The sequence below is a fragment of the Aspergillus ochraceoroseus genome, assembly GCF_002846915.1.
Source record: "Aspergillus ochraceoroseus IBT 24754 chromosome Unknown P175scaffold_4, whole genome shotgun sequence".
Taxonomy (NCBI): domain Eukaryota; kingdom Fungi; phylum Ascomycota; class Eurotiomycetes; order Eurotiales; family Aspergillaceae; genus Aspergillus; species Aspergillus ochraceoroseus.
In genome coordinates, this window is record NW_024468479.1 from 60,331 (window position 1) to 86,073 (window position 25,743).

The 25,743-nt window shown below is 48.1% G+C and overlaps 13 protein-coding genes across 13 annotated transcripts; 6 read left to right on the forward strand and 7 right to left on the reverse strand.

Moving 5' to 3' along the window:
• Positions 1-443: 443 nt before the first annotated feature.
• On the reverse strand, positions 444-2,345 carry P175DRAFT_0438122 (uncharacterized protein; the record flags this gene model as incomplete). The annotated part of the gene is made up of 3 exons (XM_040893895.1): positions 444-1,485; positions 1,552-2,035; positions 2,105-2,345. 3 exons carry the CDS (start codon positions 2,343-2,345, stop codon positions 444-446), a joined length of 1,767 nt encoding a protein of 588 aa, XP_040751854.1.
• Positions 2,346-3,546: 1,201 nt separating this feature from the next.
• P175DRAFT_0478292 (uncharacterized protein) lies at positions 3,547-5,154 on the forward strand. The gene is made up of 2 exons (XM_040895351.1): positions 3,547-3,797; positions 3,863-5,154. Exons 1-2 carry the CDS (start codon positions 3,612-3,614, stop codon positions 5,060-5,062), a joined length of 1,386 nt encoding a protein of 461 aa, XP_040751855.1. The 5' UTR covers positions 3,547-3,611; the 3' UTR covers positions 5,063-5,154.
• A 45-nt stretch (positions 5,155-5,199) lies between these two features.
• Positions 5,200-6,079, reverse strand: P175DRAFT_0217466 (uncharacterized protein). Its single transcript, XM_040892615.1, has 2 exons — positions 5,514-6,079; positions 5,200-5,446 (listed from the first exon to the last, which is right to left on the reverse strand). Exon 1 carries the CDS (start codon positions 5,985-5,987, stop codon positions 5,517-5,519), a length of 471 nt encoding a protein of 156 aa, XP_040751856.1. The 5' UTR covers positions 5,988-6,079; the 3' UTR covers positions 5,200-5,446; positions 5,514-5,516.
• Positions 6,080-7,314: 1,235 nt separating this feature from the next.
• Positions 7,315-7,775, forward strand: P175DRAFT_0531800 (uncharacterized protein; the record flags this gene model as incomplete). The annotated part of the gene is made up of 3 exons (XM_040899901.1): positions 7,315-7,522; positions 7,571-7,636; positions 7,690-7,775. 3 exons carry the CDS (start codon positions 7,315-7,317, stop codon positions 7,773-7,775), a joined length of 360 nt encoding a protein of 119 aa, XP_040751857.1.
• Positions 7,776-7,793: 18 nt separating this feature from the next.
• P175DRAFT_0478295 (SNG1 family protein) lies at positions 7,794-9,492 on the reverse strand. Its single transcript, XM_040895352.1, has one exon. The coding sequence runs from the start codon at positions 9,440-9,442 to the stop codon at positions 7,892-7,894; it is 1,551 nt and encodes a 516-aa protein (XP_040751858.1). The 5' UTR covers positions 9,443-9,492; the 3' UTR covers positions 7,794-7,891.
• Positions 9,493-10,693: 1,201 nt separating this feature from the next.
• P175DRAFT_0516180 (aldo/keto reductase family protein) lies at positions 10,694-11,754 on the reverse strand (the record flags this gene model as incomplete). The annotated part of the gene is made up of 2 exons (XM_040898895.1): positions 10,694-11,637; positions 11,703-11,754. 2 exons carry the CDS (start codon positions 11,752-11,754, stop codon positions 10,694-10,696), a joined length of 996 nt encoding a protein of 331 aa, XP_040751859.1.
• Positions 11,755-13,683: 1,929 nt separating this feature from the next.
• P175DRAFT_0478303 (putative MFS transporter) lies at positions 13,684-15,220 on the reverse strand (the record flags this gene model as incomplete). The annotated part of the gene is made up of 2 exons (XM_040895353.1): positions 14,828-15,220; positions 13,684-14,769 (listed from the first exon to the last, which is right to left on the reverse strand). The coding sequence occupies exons 1-2, from the start codon at positions 15,116-15,118 to the stop codon at positions 13,684-13,686; spliced, it is 1,377 nt and encodes a 458-aa protein (XP_040751860.1). The 5' UTR covers positions 15,119-15,220.
• On the reverse strand, positions 15,219-15,813 carry P175DRAFT_0217482 (uncharacterized protein). The gene has a single exon (XM_040892616.1). The coding sequence runs from the start codon at positions 15,701-15,703 to the stop codon at positions 15,320-15,322; it is 384 nt and encodes a 127-aa protein (XP_040751861.1). The 5' UTR covers positions 15,704-15,813; the 3' UTR covers positions 15,219-15,319.
• A 1,255-nt stretch (positions 15,814-17,068) lies between these two features.
• P175DRAFT_0478305 (glycosyltransferase) lies at positions 17,069-18,366 on the forward strand (the record flags this gene model as incomplete). The annotated part of the gene is made up of 1 exon (XM_040895354.1): positions 17,069-18,366. One exon carries the CDS (start codon positions 17,069-17,071, stop codon positions 18,272-18,274), a length of 1,206 nt encoding a protein of 401 aa, XP_040751862.1. The 3' UTR covers positions 18,275-18,366.
• Positions 18,367-18,888: 522 nt separating this feature from the next.
• Positions 18,889-20,260, forward strand: P175DRAFT_0531806 (T6SS phospholipase effector Tle1-like catalytic domain-containing protein; the record flags this gene model as incomplete). The annotated part of the gene is made up of 3 exons (XM_040899902.1): positions 18,889-18,931; positions 19,001-19,177; positions 19,251-20,260. 3 exons carry the CDS (start codon positions 18,889-18,891, stop codon positions 20,258-20,260), a joined length of 1,230 nt encoding a protein of 409 aa, XP_040751863.1.
• Positions 20,261-20,784: 524 nt separating this feature from the next.
• Positions 20,785-23,110, forward strand: P175DRAFT_0546198 (sulfatase family protein). The gene is made up of 5 exons (XM_040900401.1): positions 20,785-21,220; positions 21,271-21,769; positions 21,837-22,335; positions 22,401-22,522; positions 22,579-23,110. The coding sequence occupies exons 1-5, from the start codon at positions 20,865-20,867 to the stop codon at positions 22,933-22,935; spliced, it is 1,833 nt and encodes a 610-aa protein (XP_040751864.1). The 5' UTR covers positions 20,785-20,864; the 3' UTR covers positions 22,936-23,110.
• Positions 23,111-23,441: 331 nt separating this feature from the next.
• Positions 23,442-23,708, forward strand: P175DRAFT_0478307 (uncharacterized protein; the record flags this gene model as incomplete). Its single annotated transcript, XM_040895355.1, has 1 exon — positions 23,442-23,708. Exon 1 carries the CDS (start codon positions 23,448-23,450, stop codon positions 23,706-23,708), a length of 261 nt encoding a protein of 86 aa, XP_040751865.1. The 5' UTR covers positions 23,442-23,447.
• A 77-nt stretch (positions 23,709-23,785) lies between these two features.
• Positions 23,786-25,030, reverse strand: P175DRAFT_0501094 (MAPEG family protein). Its single transcript, XM_040897091.1, has one exon. It carries the CDS (start codon positions 24,671-24,673, stop codon positions 24,239-24,241), a length of 435 nt encoding a protein of 144 aa, XP_040751866.1. The 5' UTR covers positions 24,674-25,030; the 3' UTR covers positions 23,786-24,238.
• Positions 25,031-25,743: the final 713 nt, after the last annotated feature.

Consider the following 25,743-nt stretch of genomic DNA (forward strand, 5'->3'; position numbering starts at 1 on the left):
CTTGAGTCAGGAATTCCCAAATCGAAACAAGACAAAAACGTTTTTTTGCCATAATGACGGCCTATAATGCTAATGTCGATCGGGACGCAAAACGGCGCGCATGGACGGTAGGTGGTTGGGCTGTCCCTCGTAACACTCGTGGACTAGGGGTATGGGCTTGGATAGACAGATTACCGCCGCTGTAAGAGTGGCTTCTCGCGCCAATTAGCTATCCTGATTCATTGTTTTCCCTTTACCATTCCTCCACATTGGGCAACGTTAAATCTGGAATGACCAGCACCGATATGCCTAGTTTTGCCTGCAATTGATATATATTCGACCGTGTATGGTCATATCATGTAGTGGGTGTGACAAATGCGGTTCCATTTAACCCAAGGGCCATGGTTCCACATGGATTCGAGATGGCGTAGACCATGTATTGGCCAGATATCACAAACATACATCTATGACACGCACAAATCCAGGACATCATCTGGTATCGTCCAGTCTTTCATCAAATCATCACGGGTTTGAAGTTGCATAAGCAGACCAGCTGCTACGTGCCAAGCGATGTGGCAGTGAAATGCCCACATCCCAGGGTTGTCTGCTTGAATCCTTATGAGTGTCCATGAGAATGCGTCGACCATCACTGTGTCTCTGCGCATTGGATTAGTTGTGTTGATTGAATCGTACTCGTGCCACGGAAAATATTGATCCTGAGAGCTTGCCATCACCCAGAAAGCATATCCATGCAGGTGGAAGGGGTGCGAACCATCATCAAAGTTTTGAAGAAGGATATCGACAACCTGATTTGTCGGGATGTCGAGAATGTATTGGTTTTCCAGTCCATAAGATGGCGCCTGCCCCGTCTCATTGTAAGTCGCGTTTCCGGCACGGAGATTGGGAACCACTCGATTAAGGGTTGGAATTTCTGACATGGTGTAGGACGTCCCGTTGATATATGCACGGTCTAGAGCATAGTCACCGATCTCAAACGAGAACTGAATAACGAAAAAATGATCTGCAGCAGGCGCGACCTGTGCCTCTGAAGGGACCAGAAGGGTAGCATTCAAATCCTCGCAGTATGGATCAACATTGTTCGGCCAACCGACTGAGTCTGTGCCAGGAAGAGCGTCGCTATCAGTATAAGCTAGAATGCCAAACGTAGTAGAGTTCAGGACCGAATTAGGACTCGCGAAGCAGTCCGTGTTCATCTCTGCTCGAATCCAGTAGTTAGCTGCGGATTTGTTAGATTCCAGCAAGAATGAGTAACGTTGCGCCGGCGCGATTTTAAGGGTTTGCACTTCCAAAGGTTCTACCATTGTGGAGTCTCCCTCGATCACCGTCATAGTGTGGTTGTCAATTGTGAACTGAAAAGTTGCAAATCCTCCCATGTTAATGAGGCGGAACCGATATGTGTGATCTTTCTCCACTGAGATCCGAGCCCGTGTAGAGTTATCATAACATGTCATAGTACTATCGGTATCATACGAGGAACAGTTGAAACTGGGTGAGAAAAATAAATTCAGCACATGGTGGGCAGTTTGCGGGTTAATCTTAGTCGAGACCTACTAGTTTGTGCCCTGGAGCAGCCCGTTGTCAGGCACTGGCTCTGCATTCTCATTACCTGACGCCAGGTAGTCAGACAAATATTCGGCACTCAGCATATGGTAATAATCTTGCACAATGATAATCTGATCATGCGTGTACCCATATCGCTTTTGGTATTCGGCTTCTTCTGGGGCGTGGATAATGAGCGGTCCGAAAAGGCCATCCATTCGTTGTGTATCAGAATGTGAGTGGTACCAAAAAGTACCATACTGGCCCTCAACAGTGAAATTATACAGAAAGCTCCGGCCAGGGGAAATCCCACATTGCGTGATGCCAGGTACACCATCCATCCAGTTGGTTCCATTCTGGAATAGGCCATGCCAGTGCAGAGTGGTGGAATTGGTCAATTCGTTCGTCACATTCACGAGCACCCGATCACCACGGTTGACCCTAATGACAGGGGCCGGATACTGTCCATTGATTACCAAGACCTTGCGCAGGATACCTTGGTGCAGGGAAAAAAAAAAAAAAAAAAAAGTCAGCTGAAGCCGATCAATCTTTCTTCAGTACTCACCATCTGGGAAAGCGTCGATCTCTGATATAGTGAAGTTATATACCCGGGTTGTCGGAGCCGCATTTAGGTCCCAGCTTTCCATGTCCAGGATATACTCCGATGCAGGCAGTCTCCATAACTCGTTTGTAGCCAGAGAGTCTGAAGTAGATGTGTTTGTTGCATTTTTAGACGATACGTGGACGTGATTATGAACTGATCTTAAACCAAGCCCAAGACCGAGTCCCAGCCCAAGTGCGATCATGATAAACAGAACAATAGAACCCAAGGCGATGAGGAGCCGATTCCACTTCCCTGACCCTACGGCAGCTGTGGTGTTGCCCGCAGTGGGCCCATCGCTTGATTTCGAATTCATTCTCGGATCTTTTCCCACAGCTCGTTCTTAGATGCCTGCGGAAGAATCTACTCTTAAAATAATAAAAACACACATTTACCAATGCTCCGTGGTCTTGGAGGTTATAAGAAAGATCATGACAGTATGGATCGGACTTGAACATCACTCCGATACCCGTCACAATCACAGATCATGATAGAAAGTTCCAAGTTGGACCCGGGAATCAGAACCAATAGTAAACCAGTTAATAACAAGCAATATCAGGAGAGGGTGTAGAAGGGGAGAGAGGGCCAAAAAAAAAAGAGGGAAAAAACCAAAGGGTAGCATGTGGAGTTGAAATCATCCCATGCGCACAGTTGGGACACCAGGGTTTAATCAACGCAGGGTTGTGAAGAGTGAAACTTGCGCCATATTAGCGGGAATCATAGCCAGGGTTTTCAGACACGACGACTAGGAGTACCAAAGGCAGCCCTGTGCCCCCGTGGTGCATGGACATTGGCTCGTATTTCGCTTCGTACGAGAGGATCAGGGATTCAGGCGGGTGGGGAAAATACGGTGGACAATGTGTGAAAGCTTGGTCAAGCTTGGTTAAGCTTAGTGAAGCTTGCTCAGGTACCCCTCCGGCCCCCAGCCCATGAGATGTTTTTCCTCGCTTGATCCAGAAAATCTCCAGATGGAGAGCCAGCCGATATTGGAGTTCAAATCCTATCCAGTCATACACTTTTCGGGCTACACGTGTAAAGGCGGGAAACATGAGAAACTTCGGATTCTTACTCTATCTAAACGACGGCTAGTTAGACTAATTGAGAATTAATCCTATGGGGCGCAAGTTTGCCATCCAATTCGTTGCATCCTGGTGTGTATCTTCGTCTGTCGTTGGAGCATGCTGTCTCTGCGGGCGATGTAAGAGGGGGAGAAATTGCCTTCGCTCCTGGACTCGTAAAATTATCCTAAAAAAAAAAGAAATATCCAGGGCATGCATGCATGACCCACAGTTTTCTAGATTAACATCAAATGATCATAGTAACAATAAAAATGGTCGTATTCTGTTGACTAGGGCAAACACACAAGACAGGCCTATTTAAGGGTAAAGATCTGCTGAGCGACATACGATCTTCGTCCTTTGTCACATCGCTCAAGCAAACCAAGGTCCCAAGCCTTTCTCCCTTCTTCAAAATGCCGGTTTCTCGTGCTGCGATCCTCTCCCTGCTCACTGCGGTCACTGCGACCACTATCACCACCAGTGAGCCATCTCTGTCTGACATCAAGGCCGCTGCTGCCACCACCACCCCGCTTTCCCCCGTCTCCGATGTCAAGGGCGTGGCTTTTGATCGGTTCTACCAGATCTGGTTAGAGAATGTGGTATGTAGAGAGACACATTCCGCCTACCTTCATCGTCCCTGCCCTTGCTAACAACTTCTTCACAGGACTACAGCTCTGCGGCTGGGGACTCGAACCAGCAATGGCTCGCCAGCAAGGGTATCGTGTTGAGCAACTACTATGCCGCGGGACATCCCTCCGAGCCCAACTACTGTGCTGCTGCCAGTGGTGATAACTATGGCATGGACAACGATAATTTCCATCAGATCCCTGAGGATGTGTATACCGTTGCCCATCTCCTGGATACCAAGGGGATCTCGTGGGCTGAATACCAGGAGCATATTCCCTATCCTGGTTTCCAGGGCTTCAACTATTCCAACCAGGAAACTTATGCTAATGACTATGTGCGCAAGCACAACCCTCTGATGCTGTTCAACTCAATCACCAACAACGATACTGCCACTCGTCAGATCAAGACCTTTACCGATTTTACGAATGATATCAAGAACAAGACCCTTCCTCAGTGGGCCTTCATTACCCCTAACATGACCAACGATGCCCATGATACCAACATTACCTACGGCTCCACCTGGCTGCGCAGCTTCGTGTCCGAGTTGATGGAAGACAGCTATGTCTGGAATAACACCCTCATGCTGCTGACCTTCGACGAAACTGAGGACTACTTTGTGCGCAACCGCATTTTTAGCGTCCTCCTTGGTGGTGCCGTTCCCGACGACCTCGTTGGAACTACTGATGATACCGTATACACCCACTACTCGACCATTGCCACTGTGTCTGCCAACTGGGGCCTGCCTTCCCTTGGACGTTGGGACTGCGGTGCAAACATCCTGGAGCTTGTTGCTAACAAGACTGGATACACCAACTATGACGTCGATGCCTCCAAGCTCTACATTAACGAATCCCTGCCCGGCCCTCTGTCCGTGAAGGATTACTCTGTTTACCGGTCCTCCTGGCCCGTCCCCACCACCAACGAGACCTGCTCGGCTGGACACGGCATTCTTCAAAAGGTCATCGATACTTTCAAGGGTCAGACACCTACCTACAACTACACCGCCCCCTTCCCCTATGATGCCACTGCTGGCCTCGATCTGGGTGTGTCCTACACCAAGAACGGAAAGACCTATGTCTCCGGTGTGAACTCCACCAAGACCACCACCGGCTCCGGGTCCTCCACCACCACCTCCTCCTCTTCTTCCACCACCAGCAAGGGTGCTGCCGCTCAGCTCGCTTCCAATGTTGGCGGTGGTTTGGTCGCCCTTCTGCTGACCAGCCTGCTTGCTCTGTAATTATAGAATAGTGTATATTCGAAGTTGTTTTCGGTAATGGAATGATATGGTAAATATCTATTATAAAACAAATATGAAAAGAAACTGTAGGGATGATGACAACTAGATTTGTAAAGATTGTATTCATATATATAATCCTAGAGGGAGATGTGCATTATATTTTATCATCCCGAACCATAAGAGTAGACAAATATTGAATTGCCTCTGCATTCACAAGACAGCATGGGGAAAACCTGTGTTATAAGGGGGAAAAACCCATACTGAGGCATATTGAACGAAACAGGCACCACCACTCAGCAAAAGTACTGGGACCATGGAGGGATTGAAGTCACCAATGCAAATAGTCGAATATCATGACTACTAGATTGAGGCTTTTACTCCAGACTGCCATGAGATCAGCAACTAGTATGTGGCCGACAAAATATATCCGCAACGCGTACATTCGCCATACCTTCTATTCGTTGAAGTAGACCCTGATATTATCCACAACTCCTTCGGCGCCTCCATCATGAGGTACTGATGGATCTCGCGATTCAGCTCCCACCCACTCCCCATTTCCGACATCAAGTGGATTTTGTTTTCCCTCGGTGCCACCGACATCGAAAGCGCCATGTTGGGGTTTGTTGGTTTCGAAATGGATTCCATTGACAAAACCTTCCCCGTCTCCCGCATAGACAATCATGGACGTGATTTTTTCATCGTCATCAAAGTTAAACGAGGAATGGTGATTGGCATCTATCTTGCCGACGAGATCGCTCTGGTGGCCATCAGGCCATGTAAGTTGAAACCCACCAAGAACAAAGTAACCTGCATAGCTCGTTCCCCATGCGTCAACTTTTTTTAATCTCTGACTGTTATGTTGTTCACGGTAGGGTTGTCCCCCGAACCCTCCGAAGGGTCCGTCGACGATGTTGTCTTGTGCCATAACTTGTATTATAAGATGCTTGGGCTTGGATGTCCGGACTAGGACAGGCCAGGATTAGAGGAGATGTTTGGAAAGATTTTTATGCAAGAAAGTAAAGAAGAAAGGTCCCTCATCAACACTGCTTCTTTATAGAGACAAGAAAAGGGACAAATTTCGAATTCTTTAGTCAGTTTACATGATTACATTATGACTGTGTTCTTGTCCTCCCAGTACCTGCAGATGAAAATGGAATCTATAATAACAGAAAATACATAATGGACTGTTCTAGGCCTTGGTCTGCAAGAAGAGCATTATGTATGTTAGGGATGCATTATTTGCCCAGTATATTCATGCTTCGATAGTACATTAGGAAATCGACCTTCACTCGACGGGAAGTTATCCCAATATTTTTTTTGGTGTCTATGGTTAGACCCCTAAACCTTGAAACTAAGCGGAAATAAGCAACCGGGAATGCCAAATATATAGAAAGGGCACATAACAGCTAATTGGATCCAATATAGGCTGCGAATGGTGGATTTTAGTTGCATGATTTATAATTAGGGTTAAGTTGATGTCACCTGCACAACTTATAGAAGAGAGCTTGCCTTCGAATGTCTCTCTCTGTGCGCAGAAGTTATCTAGGTATGCTGTATGCTCAATATTTGAGTACATTTCAGACTCATGTGCGGAGTAATTATGCAATTGCAGTATGAGAATCAGAGAAGAGATAGTTAGTTGCCCCCACATGAAGACATTATGACATCGGGCTCAACTTTCTCGCTTTATTCAATGCTGATTCTTTACTAGATACTAGTTAGACATACAGAATTACATGCTCCATCCTACCTCACTTCGCGTCATAACTGACGCCGCCATTGCCGTCAATTTCTCGAGAACTAAGCATCACGATTCACCTGAAGTAATGTGCACTGTTTTGTTTTCATCCGCCAGGTAGGATACACCGCATTATTCCTCTGATTGGGATGTTGATTCGGTCTTCTTCGCCCCCTTTGTAGTCTCGTAGCAGTAGCCAGTCTCCACATCTTCTGCCGTGCTGAACGAACGAGCTCAGCGTCATTCGCACACAGCGGGACAACCATCATGTAAGCCAGGCTGTACTTATCCTATAAGCCTTGAAGATGGCATTTCGATTATGCCACACTGGCATCGGGCGAGGGCAATCATGCCACTAATTACCAGCATGCTGAGTAGTTCTACGCCGTCGAGAAGCTCCAATCGCCTCAATAGACGACTCGTCAATCTATTCATTGGAGAGTTCCTACTGTCGGGATCGCTATATTTACCGGTTCGAATTTCCTAGTCTTCAAATCTGCATCATGCCCTCGATATGTCGCATCACTTCATGAAGTCCGTAACGGCAGCCATTTTGATCACTGTAACCCCCTACATCTATACCAATCTAGGCATCGGCGATGGGGTGGCCATTCTTGCCACCGTTTCAATATTTGGCATCCTAGGGACAGAGTTTACACTGTCCACAGTATGGAAGGAATATACACCATCTTCCGGGGCCAGGGATTTGTCCTTCACACCTGGTTTTAATTGTCAAACAATCCAACACCATCATGGCTAAGTACCACCAGGAAATGGCCTACAGGCACGGCCTCTTGTCGAACCACAAGATCCTGCCACGTTCAATGTCAGATTGTGTTGGGGGGGGGGGGATATATCTCTGGATTATGCTGAAAGGAAACGATATTAGTTTGTGATCCCACTATGAATGGGTGCAACTCGGCAGTCCTCGAGGCCAATCGAGCGGAGGGCAACTGTGGAATCTGTGAGCTCTAGCAGACTTATAGCTGCCCGGTTCTATCTTGCCCATGAGTAGTATTTTCTGATGTAGCTAATTAGGTACAATAAAAACGCCTCCACGATTCAGAAACAGCCCATGATTGGCACACCTCTCACGCTTTGTAGGATAAATCAAATGAGGGTCCAAGAGTATCCTTTCTGATCAAATCTGTCTGCTCAGAGCTCAGCCCAGAGGTCGCCCGCCAGATTCTGTCAGCGAGGTCTTCTCTGCCTGAGATGGTGTCAAGCCTCCGCACTCTCTGTGCAGTGTTTGTGCGCCCGATCTCTTCCCCAATTTCATCACGACCTTCATGCGAATTGCCAACTGTTGTCTTTTCTTCCGGCTCTGATGCTGCTTCCTGCATGTGATCTTCCAGCGCTGCCGCAATTTTCTCTTGAAAAGCCTTTTCCTCACGCTCTACTGCAATGACAGCATAGTGAGACCGTCGATAGACACCAATTCCACTTAAAACCCCGCTGGATAGCTCATAGGCAAATAGAACAGGTAGCGCATACCCTAATTGCGGATTACAGCCGCCAGACCAAATATCGATGAGAACCTGAAACACTGCATGTGCAGGGAGGGCATAACCCCAACGGTAGAACGCTGGTGATAGCTCGAACGGTAGTAAGATCGAAGTGACATTGAGAATCACCCACGAGATAAGGGCCATCGGGACGTAGGGAGGAGGTAGCCAGACCGTGAAGACGTCCAAGGTAAGAAAATTGAGATGAGCAAAGAGCCACAGAATAAGCCATGTCAAAGCCCATTGCTTTCCGCTCACATGCCACCCAGCCCGGAATGCCCAAATAGCTCCAGCTGTGCATAAGGAGCCAGCCAGCGTGTACAACGCCGAAATCAGCAGGCGGAAAACAATTATGCGTCTTGCTGAGATACGCCCGAAGAGTTGGAATTGAGCATAGAGACCATTGATGGTGCCCAGAAAGAAGAATTCTTGGATCAAAATTAGGATAATAACCAAGGTATTATAGATCAGACGTGATCCCTGGACGGTTGACTGAATATCGATGGAGGCTAGCTCCCAGGGATTGGCAAAAATTGAAATTGCGGTGGGATCGCTGGCGTTCAGAAGCGCAACTGAGCCCGTGCCATTAATACGCGTGTACACAGCCTCTGCAGTGGATGATAACGTGTTCATAGCATTCGCAAGGGAATCAATGACCGTCGAATATCGGGCTTCATTCCAGACAAAAGTCAGAGCATCGCTGCGATTGTACAATGACGCAGCCTCGCCGCCGCCCAGAGCCTCGGATAAGCGGCTGGAGGCGTTCTGGGAGACATATAGCGCTCCCCAGTAATCAATATCGCACACTGCAGACTGCAGAGCGGCAGGTTGGCCGTATTGGGATGCTGAGTGCTCAATCAAGGTCGGGAAGCTATTCCCTTGCAACTCTTGGTACGCCTGGCGGACCGCGGTACTGACTACACCACCATCATAGTCGACGAAAACCACGTTCAGGTTGTGAAAATGCCCGTTTTCCTGGTAAAGAGACCCGAATATATAGGAAAACAATGACAGAAAGAGTAAGCTAAGGAGGAGGCCGTTGATGGCGGCGGCCCTGAGAACTGCAAAGCGCGAGTGGCGGATAGCTGGGTGCGAGAGGCTCATGCGCCGTTGGTCGGCTTTGGGATAAAAACGCATTGGAAGATAGATCTTGGTCTACTTCATCGGACCGGCTAAATTGTTTCCATCATTCAAATACCTAGGTATGTCGAAACTGAAGCTGAAAGAAATTCTCAGGGGGGGGGGGGGGGGGGTTGGCAGATACATAAGAAGTCGGATAACGGCAAAACCGCACCCCCGTCGTTGAGACCCATAGAAGTATGAGTGGCATGGCAGCATGCTTGAAATTCAGAAGTACGGAGTGGCTTATTTAGTTTACAAGAACCTCGGATTATTTCCTTGTCAAGGCTAAAGGGATGTATGTACGGAGTATGTTTGCTTCGTTCTTTTCTTTTTTGATTTCTGCATCCTACCAGCCCGTCATATGCGCTGTTTGGAGTGTTCTTATGGAATCTAACCATTATTTACTCGACGGTAAGCAGCGCCAAAAGATAAGCTTGTGACGTTTTACCTATCAAGGATACTGAAGCGACGATGTGCTGAATTCAGACATTGCTGACACGGGGTCTTAACTGGCTCTGTTCCGCTATGTATACTGACTGTTTCTACCAGTGGAAAGCCACGGCTCGGATAAAGCCCAGCAGCACGTAGATATCTGCTTGTAGGGAAAAGGTAAGACAAATTTTGACTTGAAAATGAGTCATTCTTTGTAATTTCCATATCCACTGCTTCCAGAGGTCCATCCCAGACGTCCCCTTGGCTAGCCAGTACTTCTGGCAGGGTCCAACACGCGTACCCGACTACTTCACTCCCCATATCTTGAATGAGGTTCCAGGGCACTCGACGGGTAGCTCCTGCGCTGATCTCTTTAGGGCCTGGACGTTACCAGATGTTTATCCAGCGCGGGTCGGTGAGACGCGTCTTCATCATGCTGACTATGTACTAGACCAGCGTCGGCAGGGAAGTAGTGTTGACTGCGAACGAAATGCCTGGATCGTTGCCTACAGACGGTCAGAGGGGATAGAGAGGTAAAGTGTTCAATAGCGAACTTGTTAGTCCAAGTTAACTACTCCGTAGTTAACTGTCAAACTTCACCGATTGGCTAAAATGTATACAGTATCATGTTTTGGTCAACATTAACTAATGTTTAGTGAGCATTAACTAATCACCAGGTCCAATGCAAACAACTGCCATCTTTGCGCCATTATCCCGACTTTACGAGGGGTATCTGAGTACCTACCGAGTAGTGCTTACTTCCGGGTAACCTGGCTGTGTGATCGGCAATAATGGGCTTGTGGGTTCGAAGTAAACATTATCGATCGAATTATATTAATACTGATTGAGCTTTGCTGCTGCTGCAGGATAGCGATCCCCGGCCACAGGGCATCGGCTCAGGATCCCATCAATTTCCTCCATATCCTTATGAGACAGTGACACATGGAGACTGTTTTCTTTGACTCTACCCACACTGCTCGCCCCTGGAATAGGGATAATCATGGGCCATTGTCTGGCGCCGCTCCGAGCCCGGATCCAACTCAAAGCGAGTTGTGCAGGGGTACAACCCTTTCCCTCAGCGACCTGCCCAAGCTTTTCTACCAGGTCCAAATTGATGCTGAAATTCTCGGGCTGGAACCTGGGAAACCACCGGTGATGGTCATTCGGGGGCATATCGTCCGGGCTCTTGATTTTCCCCGTCAGCATACCTGCTCCTAGGGGTGTATGGGCCTCCATCACGATACCCAGCTCGGCACAGGTTCTCGCAACTCCATTCGTGAAGACGTCTGTTGCCCACAGACTAATTTCGGCCTCTACCATATCTATCCGGGCAACTGCATGCGCCCTCATTATGGTCTCTGAATTTACCTCACTCAGCTGAATGCCACCAATTCTGCCCTCATTAACTAATTCCTTCAATGTCGTGACGGTCTCTTCGATTGGCACATCTGGGTCTACTCGAGCAGGCCCAAACAGATCGATCTTCTTGGTGCCTGCGAGAATAGCATTGGCACGATCAACAGAGCGACGGACAGCCGCAGGGGAACAATCCATGGAGAAGGTCCGCATATCCGCAACCCCGCTCTTAACAGTAAGGACAACCCTCTCGGCGTCAGATGGGTAAGCAGCGAAATACCGTTGCAGCAGGTGGAGGGAGTTGTTGTCTGGGGTACCATAAAAATCAGCAGCATTCCAGACGTTGACACCATTGTCTAGAGCAGCCCTAAGGACGGCGAAGGCAGTCTCATCGCTCACAACACTTCCAGGGAGAGTGAAGCCTATACTTTGTTAGCTGCTCGTGGCGAGGAAAGTATATGTATTTCAAACTCATTGTCAAACATACGCATCAGACCGAGACCAGTGGCCCCGATATCTTTTCCAAGAAAAGTAGGCATTTTATCAGTCGGTATCTTCTTCGTCTGTTCCCGGACTACTAAGAGTTAACAGGTGCCTGCGAACGCGTTAATGTAGAACGAATTGCAGAGTATCAGAGCCTTTATAACTCCGTGCGGGGCCCGATAAATCCGGAATCCTGGTTTTTTCTTCGCTTGCTTCCCGCATGTTTGGAAGTACAGAGGATGAGATCGGGTAAGCCTGCACAAACGGAGGAAATGACAGCTAAAGTGTGGAATAGGTGGCCCGGAAATACACAACGGTGTTAGCGAGTCACTAAGGAGTTTTTCTTCTGGGCTAAATGGACTTTGGCGCTCCAATTCCACTCCTCAACATGAACCGAATTGGTCAACCGAATTGGTCTCGCTGCTGGGGCGAAGTATGGTTAGCTGAACTCTTTGCTGATGTACCTATATAGAGCCGGCGACGTATAGATTTTAGCTGCAGTATAGAAGACACGAAGCATAGCTCCAGATAGACCACAACTAGCCCGCAGCTCTCAGTATAATTGTTATTTACATTGAAGGTTGGCAGATCAGGTTGGAAGCAGCGTAGTCTGCCGAGGAATCCCTTATAAAACCACTGTGCTCAGAGTGGAAATGTCTTGAACGATATTCGAGTCCTTGCTACCAGCAACCGCAAGCGCGTCAATAAGAGCCACAAGAACTGGCTCCGGCTCTATTCCAAGGCCAATGTGGTTGAGTAAACTGGTTAGTTCCGTATTCGACGAGCAGCCACTACTCACTATCCCCGAAAACGCGCTTTCAACAAAGTTAACCGCATCAAGCAGGCTGATGATTTCGGTCGTTGCGTGTCCCCCATTGCGAAGATCATAAACGTGACGCTGGCTCCATTGTTACATCATGACTCGACCACGGATGAGGCATTGCTGTCCTGTATAATCTTATCCCGAGTCGCGTGGTACACAAAGACCAGCGCTGTACGAGTCTCCTCTGCGTTCACCCCCAAGGCATTCTCTGCTGGAATCGATTTTATTGTAGGTTTGTTCGAGCATATCCGGCCCCAGGCTTGGGACATCGGTCGACAATATTGACCCGTCAAAGAAAGTTATGAGGCTGGCAACAGCGCAATGGGAGTTGGTATAAAGTCCAAAATAGACTGACCCTTAGCTGTGATGATGCCGTCAATGATCGGCTGTAGCTGCACTCCATATATCTCCACAATGAGCATTTCCACGGAGGAAATGAGGCCTGTCTGGGCCACTCCTAGCTGATACTGATGGCTGTCATGGGCCGTGTGGAATGGAATAAATAGATCCCTCTTGGGAAATACAGGCTTGAAAATGGTGGTGACGGCTGTAATTAGGAGAGAGAAAAATTATCCTATCGTATGTACTCTATAGGTCGAAGTCGTGGGTGTCTGGGGGACCTCACTAAAATAATATCAATATTCTTTTCAGATAACTTGGGCCTGTGTCTACCTATCTTTTTGATAGCTATATTAAACCAGATAATGGGCTTTATAAGACCCGCATCTTGTAGGGCCAGGATTTACCTACTATGTACACTGCCTGGAGGATCTCGTTATCACAGCACAGCTAGCATTACACCCTGCAGTCTTTGCATTGTATATGACTCTTTATGAACTAGCGAACTAGATAATATCTTCTAAAAGAAGCTTCTTATACTCCACAAAAATATACATATGGTATTCCAGGAAGTTCAAATGAGATATCACCGGAGTTGAGGTCTGGTTGAAGTATTACCATTAAATGGCTGGCTATAATCGCTAGTTTCCGATGCTAATGCCACATGTTTCAGTTTATTGCACCTGTTCGTCCCCATTGTAATTGTTTGAAAAAGGGCTGGAGATAGACTACATAATTGCGTTTATTGGACCAATGAAACCACAAGAGTCATACTCCAGGCGGCCAGCTCGTTGATTATGGTCAAAATATTACTACCGGAATATTATACCAGACTATCAGATCCAACCTTTCTCCACGTTTGACCCAGATGAGTAGTAGCAAATATCCCGAGGCCTCCTAGCACTAGGAGCCCTGCTGATATCGTGCTAAAATACCCAACGCCTATTGATTCAGTCGCCGGAATTGCGGTGGCAGAAGCAACGGCTCCAAAGATATACCGAATGAAAAAGTTTCCAGCTATGACCTCTGCACTTTTCCCTGGCATTACATCGAGGCAGTACGTGTTCAAACTTGGATAGCAGAAAAGCTGTGCGACTCCCTGGAGGAACATGAATATCACTGGCACGGCGAGACCCCCAAATTCCTTGTCAACCGACCATCCATATATAAGCATGCAGATTGGAAGCACAAAGAGCATAAACGGAATGCAGGAATATAAGCGATCCTCCGCGACGAAGATTTCACCCCTTCGCTTGAACCATTTCTGCGCAGTGTAATCGGCCCATCGGCCGCCACCAAGGGTACCCACCATGTATCCAACTCCAGGGGCCAAGAAAAGCAGGCCAGACTGGAGAGGGGTCTCTAGATTGAACCTGGGGTTCAAGACGTATCGAATCGGAGTGAAGAGACCGTACTGATTCCAGATTAAGGAACCACTGGCAATCGCTGTGAGCAATAAACTGGGGTACTTAAAGGGAGTGAGGACCCGCCAAGGGTTTGATACAACTAGTAAAACTTTTCCCTGCTCTTTGCGTGAGAGGCCCTGTAGCGGCCTTGGTGCAGTCTCACTCAACGTTTCTGGGAGCAGGAAGAACACTCCGAGTAATGAAATAACAGCGAGCCCAGTTTGGAGCCAGAAGATGACTCTCCATGTGGTGTATGTCACAATAGCACCGGCAAGTAATGGCCCAATTGTTGGCCCAGCCAAAGTCCCAGTATAGAACCATGCTATGGCCGTCCCCCTCTCAAGGGGACGGTATAGGTCTCGGATTACAGCCGGCCCTATCACCAGAATCGCTGTACCAGCGAAAGCAGTGACCATACGGAACACCATGAAGGCGACAATGTTCGGGCTCAGAGCCGTACCGATTGAGGACCCCAAAAATATCAAATTGCTAGCTAAGCAGGACTGTCACAGGAGCTTCGTTAGTATTTCCCTGCGTCACCGCGAGCTTGGAGGGTCTTACTGGTCTCCGTCCAATTGCTTGACACCAAGGACCCCAAAAACATGGGCTCAGAGCCATAAACACCAAGTATAAAGCATTGCTTAGCCCTATAACCGAACCCGAAGTGTGGTACGTGGCTGCGACGTTGGGAACCGCGGATAGCACCGAGGTGCTTGCCATAGGAGAGAGCAATCCGGTCCAAGCTAGAATTACAACCATGACAGTTTTTCTGCGACTGGAAAATCGACTAAACTCGCCATCTTCTGCATTGCCGCTTGGCTGTGCATTGCTTTCTGGCTGATTTTCGGTCATTGTTCCACTCTTGGGTCCGGTTTCAAGACCGGCTGACCGTCGCCAGCAGACCAGTTAACAGGTATATATATTGCTTTCAACTAGAGGTTTAGCAGAATCACAAACGAATGACTCACACATTGCATATTGATAAGGACCAGAGCTTCCAGACCAGAAAAATTAATAACGCAGAAAAACTTCTAATGTGTGCATGGCTAATCATCACTTTCCCTCAGGCTGGTAAACAAGATACCACGGATAAGTATCCGATGGTTGGATTCTCTTCGGTGACATCCACGACAGCCCAATGATAAGCATGAATAGTTCAGTATCTCCCCATTGGCTTCTCGCTGGCTGAAGAGTGTTATCTTTTTTTAGATTTTCTTTGCCAATTGTAGTGGTTCTAGCCAGCTTGCGGCGGATACAACCAGACCGCTGTTCGTGTAGACGGAATAGTTTGATTCTCTTTCCCTGCCTGTTTATGTACCTACCGTTCCTCGGCTTTTTATGTGTATACCAAGTCCTTGATAGTAATGCCAATGGGCTGCAGAATGTAGTTGAGACGTGGCTCATAGACATGCAAGACACCACACCCAACAACTCCATCTGAGAGACCAAGTTGGGTGTTGTTTTGATACGAAGCTATGAGATTGCCTTGGAACTAGACCGGGGACAACTGACCGGCCTAATATAGTGGGCGCTGAGACTGTTCTGAATCCCAACTACAGTAGGTAGCGCAGTGATTCACTGTCTTTCATAGCTGGAAGCCCTGGAATATTACAAGTTAGCACTCCCCTTGTTACTTCTTTTCCACATTCCCGGAAGCAAAACTCACAGTTAGCAGGGCAAGTCCATCCATAGGTATATGTCCACTCTTGTTCTACATTACAGGCTCTTCCAGAGTAGCTCTCTATCAAACAACTCGATAAAATACGAGGTAGTGCACACAGCCGTTGGATGTTTCTGGGAATATGAAGCCCACAAAAAGGCCATGAGATGGGCGGAAGTCTACAGTTCATAAATAGACCAACTCAGTGGTAACTCATTGCCTTTTAATTTAGTAAAGTACGCGAGTTTCTTTCAGCCAGTAGAATCCTGTTCATATGTCTCCTCCTAGCGCGAAGCCCTTCCGTATAAAACACCCAATTCAGCAGTGGGCGTCAGCCTTCTGGCTTCCGGAGCCCAACTTAATTAGAGAATGGCTATGTTCCATTAGTACTGGCCGCCCCGGGGTGAGAGAAACGCACGATCCTGATAAACCTGGTGTAGCAAACTTGGAGTATGGAGTATGCCATTTATCCATCAGGGCAAACCTAAGTTAATGGAGTGGGCGAAAGCTGCTAAAGAAAGTATTTAATATTATATACTACTAAGTACTTTATACTCTGTATTAGTAGTAACTAGATAACTGTACCCCCCTCATGGCGTAACTAACTAACTAGTTATTAGCTAGGATCTTGACTAAGTGCTATAATGTGGTTAATTATAGGTTGAATTCGTCATCCGAACCAACACGACATAACTACTATATTCAACAAAATGGCCCCAATGAACAAGATTGCCCAGCCTGGCGCAGTCTCCAGACAAATTCCCACCACGAGTCTTCAGCTGGCGCATCCTCAGTAAGCGACCCAGTAGTCACCCGTCGACTTGCTCCGCAGAATGTTGACTTTGAGCTGCAGCTTCGTGCCAGCCCCCGCGGGCATCATTATATGTATTATTAATCCTCGTTGGACACGGAATGGGGCTTTGGGGCTGAAATGGAAGGCCTAATATGATCCAGATTGTACATACTCCGTATATGGTGACGGCCACGGTAAAGGACACAGTTAACCACGTATCTAACCTTAAAGTATAAAATGATGCCCGGTTAGTTTGTGAGAGGCAAAGGCAACGTTTCTTCTTTCTTATATCCTATCCTGCTCCATCTTTTGTCTCAATATTGATCTTGGTTGTGAAGACTCGACCACCATGTCACTACCTATCACCACCTACCAAATACCGAATGAGCTGAAGAACAGCCTAGAGTATGTGGGGCCAAAAGATACCCGATCCGCTCGGGAAACTTTGCAGTCGCTTTGCCAATATCGACCTGTAACATCGGAGAAAAATATCTGGGCATATTGGCATGCAGGCGTGGAGGCCATGCCCGCATGGTGCCGGCGTAACGTAGTGGATTGGCATCGGATTTGTGGCCCTTCATGGACCATCCGCGTACTGGATACGGTTCCTGATTCTCCGAACCATGCGCTCAAGTACATCCCCCCCGATATGCTACCGGACACTTTTATACAAGGCACAATGGATGGTCCTTATGTCGGACCACATAGCGCGGACTTCTTGCGTGGTGCTTGTCTCACGCTCTTCGGGGGTGTCTTCATGGATGTTGGCATCATTCTGACCCGATCCATCGATCGCATCTGCTGGTCCCAGCTCGAAGACCCCGGGACACCCTTCCAGATCAGTGTTCCCTGGATGTATGGAACGGTGATGGCCAATCATTTTGTCGCCAGCCGGAAAGCCGATCCGTTTATTAAACGTTGGCATGAACTTTTTATGCATCTTTGGAGGAACCGCACAAATTACCAGGGAATGCTAGAGAACCCACTGGTTTCCTTTGTCTTGCAGCAGGACTTTTCTCAATCAATCGAGCGAGGATTCGCTTGGGAGTTTGATGTCGAGCCCAGAACCGTCTTTGAGTATATCACACAAGTCGTTGCCTGGCAACGTCTATGCCTCCTGGAGGATGCCGGGGATGGCTTCAGTTGCGCAGATTACGCGCAGGATCATATCCTCTGGTTCGACGTGCTTCGCGAGAATTGGGGCATTGAGTCACTGATCGGCTACAAAGGTGAAGACGCTTTTAATCTTCTTGCGACGCGTGTGGACGCAGATCCGGAATCCGACGAATACAAAAGGGCTTACCAGGTCGTTTGGCACTTTTTGTCGCAATGCAGTATGCAAAAGATTACCCACGGGAAAAATCTAACCAAAGCCCCTGCATTAGGCCTCTTGTGGGATTTAAAAGAAAATGAGGGCAAGGACATTGAACCCGGCACCTTTGCTGAGCTTCTGCGTTACGGGACCACGCACTTCCGCCAGACCAGGAGTGAAATTAATTATGTCAAAGTCGAAAAGCCAGACAACACCATGCGTAAAGGCCTCTTGGAACCATAACTTTGAGGATATCTCAGCTGCGGTTTCCAAGGGAATGACTCTTATGTTGTGTATTTGTGGTGTCGCAATCCACACTGTGATGCTGAGAGCCCTAGCCTAGGAAGGCTGAAGGAGATACCCGAGGCAACTACTCCGGACGAGCTACATGTGTAGTTTATTTAGCTCGATAGGGCTCATGCGGACGCTATTGCTATTCTACCCAATAAATTTGACACGTTCCATGTTCTTCAAGGGGTCTGTGGTTCTCGAGGCCTGGGACGAACGCCTTTCTGTAGATCTGCATCCAAGGTCTCCGCGTCGTAAGATGTTCTTACATATCATATGAAGTGCAGGGCGCCAGGTAGTCACGCCTCGGCCACAGTTACCCGAATTGCTGGTGGCTGGCTACGAATCTTCAGCTGCTGCCAAATCTCGTATCCTAACAGCTGAACTTCTTCGCCGCCGGGCTGAGTGCCCAGGATGCACGACGATCTATTGATCCTGGATGTCTATTCAATGAAGAGGAAGAAATTGATGTACATTTAGGGCCCCAAACCCTTGCGCGATGTCTGATCAGACTTTCGTTCCGTAGATTATCATTAATTCATTAACTTTCTCCCCCTTCGCTGTTACCTATGGCATTTAAAACGGGCAAGCGACTCATAGTATGCTGCGACGGTTAGATTCCCACCCTTGTCTCATAGATCTTTAGCATTTCCAGCCATCTCACAGTAACGGTATGTATAGGGACCTGGGAGGACGCAACAGCAGATTCCGATCAACCGCCCTCTAACGTCACTCGCATCTCCCGAGCCTTGAGCCGGACAGCTATTGTCGAGGAAGATGGCCAAACACGAGAGATTCCGCAAATCGTGTACTATCAAAAAGGCGTAGGGACGGGGATTGGAGACAAGTATTTCGGAGGTAAGAGCTCGTCTGTGGGAGGCGATAATGCAACCCAAAAACGTGCTGAGGTGTCTCAACTTGTTTCAAATAGGAGTTACAGGCATTGGACTCAGTGCCAATGTACGAGCCGCTTATGGCTTTCTTGCCGAAAATTACAATGAAGGTGATAAAATATACTTCTTCGGATTCTCGCGCGGTGCGTATACAGCTCGAGCCATCGCCGGAATAGTCTGTCAGCTGGGACTTTTGACACCACGGGGGATGGACAATTTTACCAACGTGTATAACGACTTCTACAGCAGAAAAGTAGATGAATATAGTCCTGAGAAACGCCGGCAGCTCGGGTTTCGAGACCCGCTGCCACGCTTTACAGTCGAGATTGTAGGCGTTTGGGACACGGTTGGTTTTCATAAAAGCTGGCTCGGTCGATTTTTGGGGGAAAAGCTTGAGTTTCACAACACAATTCTTTCTAGGGAAGTCAAATACGCCTTCCATGCCTTGGCCCTCGATGAGAATCGTACCGCATATCAACCAACGCTCTGGCATAGCCCCGATAACGCAGAGGGCCAGGAGCTTCTACAGGTTTGGTTTTCCGGGGTGCATACAGATATCGGCGGAGGAGGCAACGACCCGCGTCTTTCAAACATTGCCCTAGCATGGATGGTCGCGCAGTGCACAAAGTACAATCAACTTAGCTTTGACGTAGAGGGGTACCTGTTCGATATACCTCCTGCTACACTTGAGACCGACGCAACACCGCTATGGGCCACGGCTTTGGGTAAGACCCCTACGGGCGGCTTCACTCAAACTCTAGAGTCTGTCCTTGGAGGCACTTCTAAACGAACACCACTCGCATACAAGCAACCAGGATCCACTCCCCGTCCAACATATGAGATGATTCATGTCTCAATTAAGGATCGCGGTCTCTCTTCAGCAATTAGCGGTCCCGTTTCATGGCCCTGCGGTGTGGTAGGAGCCCAGAAGAAGAGCGGCGAATGGTCCCTGGTGGATGGGAAAGAGCTCGTGGAGACAGTGCCGTTGGAGGGGGAGGTTTTCATGAAAGGAAGGATCCGGATAGTGCATGTTAATAAGGTAGACTGATGATTGTATATAGAACTCTCCGGCAAATTTTAAAAAATGTCCCGAGGATGCACATTTACTGTAGGCTATAGGGTTAGGGTTCTGGCCCAAGTAGATAACCTGATTTATGATCAAGATCCCTATGGATTCCGGTGCAATAACTACTAGTTCCACTCCATCCAGAGTCCTCATTCCTATTGTTATTACGATGCCCGATTCAAGCAGCGGAAATCAACCCATCGACCCTAAAATTGCGCCATCCACCTAGATCTACGGCTACCGTCTGGCGTCTCCCAGAATGATGACACCCAGGCATCGAGGTTTATTCCGATCATATCAACTGCTCCTCCCGTTCTCTCTTCACATAGCCATAAGCTAAATTCATTACTACATGAACCTCCCCTGAGATCTCTCGCCTGTGTAACGCAAGAATCTAGCCGACAACAAAATCATTTATCCTTCAGGGGCCGAAACCTGCCATATATTGCCGAGGACGGTCGACATCTCTTACTTTAAGACGCTCGAGGAATGGGGGTCGAGTGAGACGGACTTCAAGCGGCGAGAATAACTGAATTGGCCCGCCCGAGGCCAGTCTTGCGGTAATTGCCAACAGACTTCCTTCCCCATGAAGCTTCCATTTGGCCTCTTAGAGGTCGTATTTGGCCTGTTCCTCGCTGTCAATGCCTTGACTCTGCAACCCGATGCTCTGCAGCACATTTTTGGTCCCGTTCGTCCAGAGGCTTCGGGAATAGCTAGGGCAAAGCAACCGAATATCATTCTTGTAATCACGGACGACCAGGATCTCAAGTTGGACTCTGTTGAATTTACTCCACACATAACACACCACTTGAGAGACAAAGGGACGTTTTTCAGTAACCATTTCGTCACCACTGCTGTCTGCTGCCCTTCCCGAGTGAGTCTCTGGACCGGGCTTCAGGCTCACAACACTAATGTCACGGACGTCAATCCTCCATACGGTATGTTCGGGTGAAATCCGCCTTAAAACGCACCCCGACAGAGAAATTAGAAAGGCAATCTAATCTGGATTCAGGGGGCTATCCCAAGTTTGTGGCGCGAGGATTCAACGACAACTTCCTCCCAGTGTGGCTGCAAAACGCCGGGTATGACACTTATTATACCGGGAAACTGTTCAATGCCCACACGGTAGACAATTATCATAGCCCATATGTGAATGGGTTTACTGGGTCGGACTTTTTACTGGATCCTTTCACCTACTCATACTTAAACTCAACCTATCAGCGCAACCGCGATGCACCGGTCAGCTATGAAGGCCGACATACCATGGAGGTAACCACAGAGAAAGCCTTGGGTTTCTTGGAAGATGGTCTGGATGGCAGTCGTCCATTTTTTCTTGCTGTTGCACCCATCGCTCCACATTCCAACGTGGATGTCGGTGATCTTAAGGGAAAGTCATCCACGGTCATGACAGAGCCCATTCCTTTGGACCGACATAAAGATTTATTCAGGGGTGCAACTGTTCCCCGAACCGACAACTTTAACCCGGAAGAGGTGAGATAATCCCCCCCCCCCCCCCCTTTCATGATGAATATCCAAGGTTGTTGATGAGATATACCAGCCAAGCGGGGAGAGTTGGATCCGAGACCTCCCCCGACAGGATGAGGCGACGCTACAATACCACGACCATTTCTATCGCCAACGCTTGCGTGCACTGCAGGGCGTGGATGAACTGGTAGATGCGTTGGTGACTCGACTTGAAGACAGTAACCAGCTGGATAACACGTATATTATTTACACTTCTGATAACGGCTACCACATTGGACAACACCGCTTGCCTCCGGGCAAAACATGCGGATATGAAGAGGACATCCGCGTACCGTTTTTTATTCGAGGCCCAGGAATACCGGAAGGTCGAACTGAGGATGCTGTTACCACGCATATTGACTTTGCGCCGACAATCTTTCAATTGGCACAGATACCTTTGCGGGAGGACTTTGACGGGACACCTCTTCCCCTCTTTGCAGGGCGAGGGCACGAATACACACGGCATGAGCATGTAACTGTCGAATTTTGGGGTCTATCATATTTGGAAGGAGAAAAAGGTGCTTTGGGTGAGCGTGGAGTCATGCATATCTTAGGAACTTGACCGCTGACTATAGTTTCCTCTCTCACCAACTACCAGCTCCTGGGTTTTCGCCCGTTGTCACAAATCATACGTACAAATCGCTTCGGATTATTGGCGAAGGCTATAACCTTTACTATTCTGTCTGGTGCAACAACGTGCATGAGTTGTATGATCTTTCGGTGAGTTTCCAAGTCTTCTTTTATCCGATCTGCATCTACTAACCTATGATTCCAAGAGCGATCCGTATCAGATGAAGAATTGGCTCTCATCGCCACGACAGCTAAACGATGCAAAAGAGAACACGATCCTCGGGTACTCCCTGTTCCAGGTAATCTCACGCCTAGATGCCATTCTTCTTGTCCTTAAGTCCTGCAAAGGCGCGTCTTGCATCGAGCCTTGGGGCGTCCTACACCCGGACGGGTCTGTTCAGAGCCTACAAGATGCACTCAGGTCGCAGTATGACTCGTTCTATCCCTTTCAACCCAAGGTATCATTTGACCGTTGCGAACGAGGGTATATTCCCGAATCAGAAGGTCCACAGGAAGCAGTTCCGTATTCCAGATACGGTCTGACTTGGGATGCCTGGGTTTAAGGATCATGGCGGACTGGGAAGACTCTACATATGATCAGTAATGATGGCATATATTAGACTTTGGGTAGAATCACGCTGGACTTCAGTCCACACTATAGCCCTGTATCAATCTGCTCTCCAAGGTATTCCCAACATTGGTTGGCTCTCTGCGTATACCGCAAACCACCCCAGGAACGCAGTATTGCCGTGGCGCACATCAATCTTGCAATCTCCCCACTTCACATGCGTATCCAGGCTAAAAATGGCCGCGATTACTCTAAATTCTAGGATATTTGCGAGAACCCGTACCCTGATGCTTTGCAGAATCATGGATCTCTGGCTCCCGGATCTTCTGTACTATTAACCAGCCTCTTGAGCACTACAGAGAAATGCAAAACGAGACTAGACGCAGCAGATCTATCTGAAGAATCCGCCTTGCGCCAAGTATTAGATCAATGCGCGGAAGAGATGCCGCTCATCAAAGGCGTCATATAATGTGCTACAGTTCTAGATGAGTCTGTATCTATAACAATATGACCCATGAACAGTGGAGAAATGTAACAAGACCCAAGATTTATGGGTTATGGATTCTCCATCATCTCTTGTCTCCCAATATACAGTTTTTTGTCATGCTCGGCTCTATCACAGGCATTGTTGGCAATCGCACTAAGGTCAATTCTACATCTGGCAATACCTACCAGGATGCTCTCGCTCATTATCGTCGAAGCAAGGGCCGTCCAGCCGTCAGTGTGGATCTTGGACTAATGATAGTTAGGCATCGGGCTCATTGCTAAACGAGGCGGGGCCACAAATTTGAAGCCATGGGAAGCAGGGGGGATTCACGCGAACGAATTTTATACATTAATGACAGCTGCAATTGCGGGATGCTGGGAGGAACTATATCCAGCTTCAATCGTTACTTCTCAATGCTTGTTCTCGTGCCTTGTCTTATCTCCCTATTTAACCAGGCCGTAATACTAAACGTAAAGCCCACAGCATGTATCACCACGGTAACAATAGTAGACACAACCCATCAAGCTCTCCTCTTCAAAATGACCTTGTATTCCATAGCATAGTCAACTTCCGGGGATACGTACCAGAATGACCGAATCCTTGGATGGCTCCGTGTGTGTAGCAATGAGTCCCTAGAAACGAAGATACAAGAGAAGTTTATCCATCCGGTCACAATTCCATGCGACCTATCTTACAATTCACAAAAACCTCAATTCACAATTCCCTGGAATAGGAAGTAAACAATGCCACATGGTCAGTTCCAGCAGGAGCCCGAACCCGACTTCAATCGGTCAATCGGGAAGCAAGAGGTCTAAAATACAAGGCAGGCCGCTCGCACGGTCATCGCAGCCAGAATACCAGAAGAGATCACGAACAAGCTGAATCTTCGCCGAACCTTGTTACTGGTGCAGTGGACCAAGCTGTGTAAGACTCGAACGCCGACATACGTCCAGGCAAGGGTATTGTCGATCCGATTATCTTCCCCCCGGCGCGCAAATGCCAGGATCAGTGCGACGGCGTAAAACTGGGTTGGTTGCTCGAGCAGATTGTTGAAATTATCAGCTTTCCACCGAACAGTCGCGGGAGTCTTTTGATCGAGGTCGCTTTTGGTGACAGTGTTATCAGATGCAACCTTGAGCTTTCTAAAGACCGGAATTCGTGTTGCATACATCCAGCCCTCCACGACGAATGTCCAGCCGTTGAGGGCGATCACTGGACGGAGGAGGGTGGGAATGTGGGAGGACATGTCGGCGTACTTGGAATTGAAAAGTCAAGCCTTAAGAGATGATGAACAGCCGGCCTCTGGGGAATAATTGAAGGTTCAACGACGAGTCCGTCAGAGCATACAATACTTCTGGCGGTGACGGACTATATACAGACATCACACATATTTAGGCAGCCAAATTTCGTACTCGGCACCCAATCGGTCAGGGGTTTGGATCAGATTTTAGGCAAATTACATTCTCGCGAATTATTCTTGTTCCGTTCTGGCCGTCAAAACCTGTGGCGGTACTGAATATTCTGACATTCTCCTGATATTCGGCCGCGAATATGCTGCAGCCAGGAGCAAATTTGAGTAACCTTGTGTATAATACTGATTGCAGTATAAATTTCACTTCAGAGTTTCTAGTGATCCGGAGAAACATCCCATATTTTATCTTCCAGCCGTTGCCTGCTGATGCCAGCCACGCACAGGATAACCCGAGCCCTCGCCATAGGCTGCTTGTCCTCAAAATTATCGACCAGGATTGATGGCTATCCCCACGACATACGGTGTTAAGGTCAGACGTACCTATTATGGGTTGGCGCCCATAGGTAGGTTAGTGGTTAGCGCCTTGCTGGGGGTGATACCATCCTGCATATCTGCAAGCGCCCATCCCTCTTGAAATGAAACCGGCGCGAAGGGATATGTTTGGCAGGTTTCACGCCCCCTTTTTGCTTCTGAGTCCTGATCGTCAGTGGATCAACACTGGGAACAAAGCAGCTACAGTTGGCATGCCTATTCCCGAACTGCTGAGGAATGAATATCCAAGCTTGAACCCGGCTCTCCGGTGATGGCTGCTGGTCTGCGAGAGTTTACAGGGTCAATTTACATCACAAAGGCACTTGGTTTCATTTCAGAGAGGGGAAATATATGATATGAGCAGCAAGTTATAGAGGCCGCCACTGCCTAGGGCTGGTGTGGGTTACTGACTCAGGTAGGACATACTTAGAACTCTAAGTATCTACAAAGAATTCATACAAAATTAGCGCTTAGATGGGGGTTCATATTACAATTCAGTAGCCTTCCAACTGGCACCGTCAATACCTCTTCTG

Bases quoted from the DNA above. Each gene is read 5' to 3' on its own strand.
- P175DRAFT_0478292 (XM_040895351.1), top strand. From the start codon at position 3,612: ATGCCGGTTTCTCGTGCTGCGATCCTCTCCCTGCTCACTGCGGTCACT. The intron at 3,798-3,862 runs GTATGTAGAGAG...ACTTCTTCACAG, and splicing joins AGATCTGGTTAGAGAATGTG to GACTACAGCTCTGCGGCTGG.
- P175DRAFT_0217466 (XM_040892615.1), bottom strand. From the start codon at position 5,987: ATGGCACAAGACAACATCGTCGACGGACCCTTCGGAGGGTTCGGGGGA.
- P175DRAFT_0478295 (XM_040895352.1), bottom strand. From the start codon at position 9,442: ATGCGTTTTTATCCCAAAGCCGACCAACGGCGCATGAGCCTCTCGCAC.
- P175DRAFT_0217482 (XM_040892616.1), bottom strand. From the start codon at position 15,703: ATGGAGTTGTTGGGTGTGGTGTCTTGCATGTCTATGAGCCACGTCTCA.
- P175DRAFT_0546198 (XM_040900401.1), top strand. From the start codon at position 20,865: ATGAAGCTTCCATTTGGCCTCTTAGAGGTCGTATTTGGCCTGTTCCTC. The intron at 21,221-21,270 runs GTTCGGGTGAAA...GAAATTAGAAAG, and splicing joins GTCAATCCTCCATACGGTAT to GCAATCTAATCTGGATTCAG. The intron at 22,336-22,400 runs GTGGAGTCATGC...ACCAACTACCAG, and splicing joins AAAAGGTGCTTTGGGTGAGC to CTCCTGGGTTTTCGCCCGTT.
- P175DRAFT_0501094 (XM_040897091.1), bottom strand. From the start codon at position 24,673: ATGTCCTCCCACATTCCCACCCTCCTCCGTCCAGTGATCGCCCTCAAC.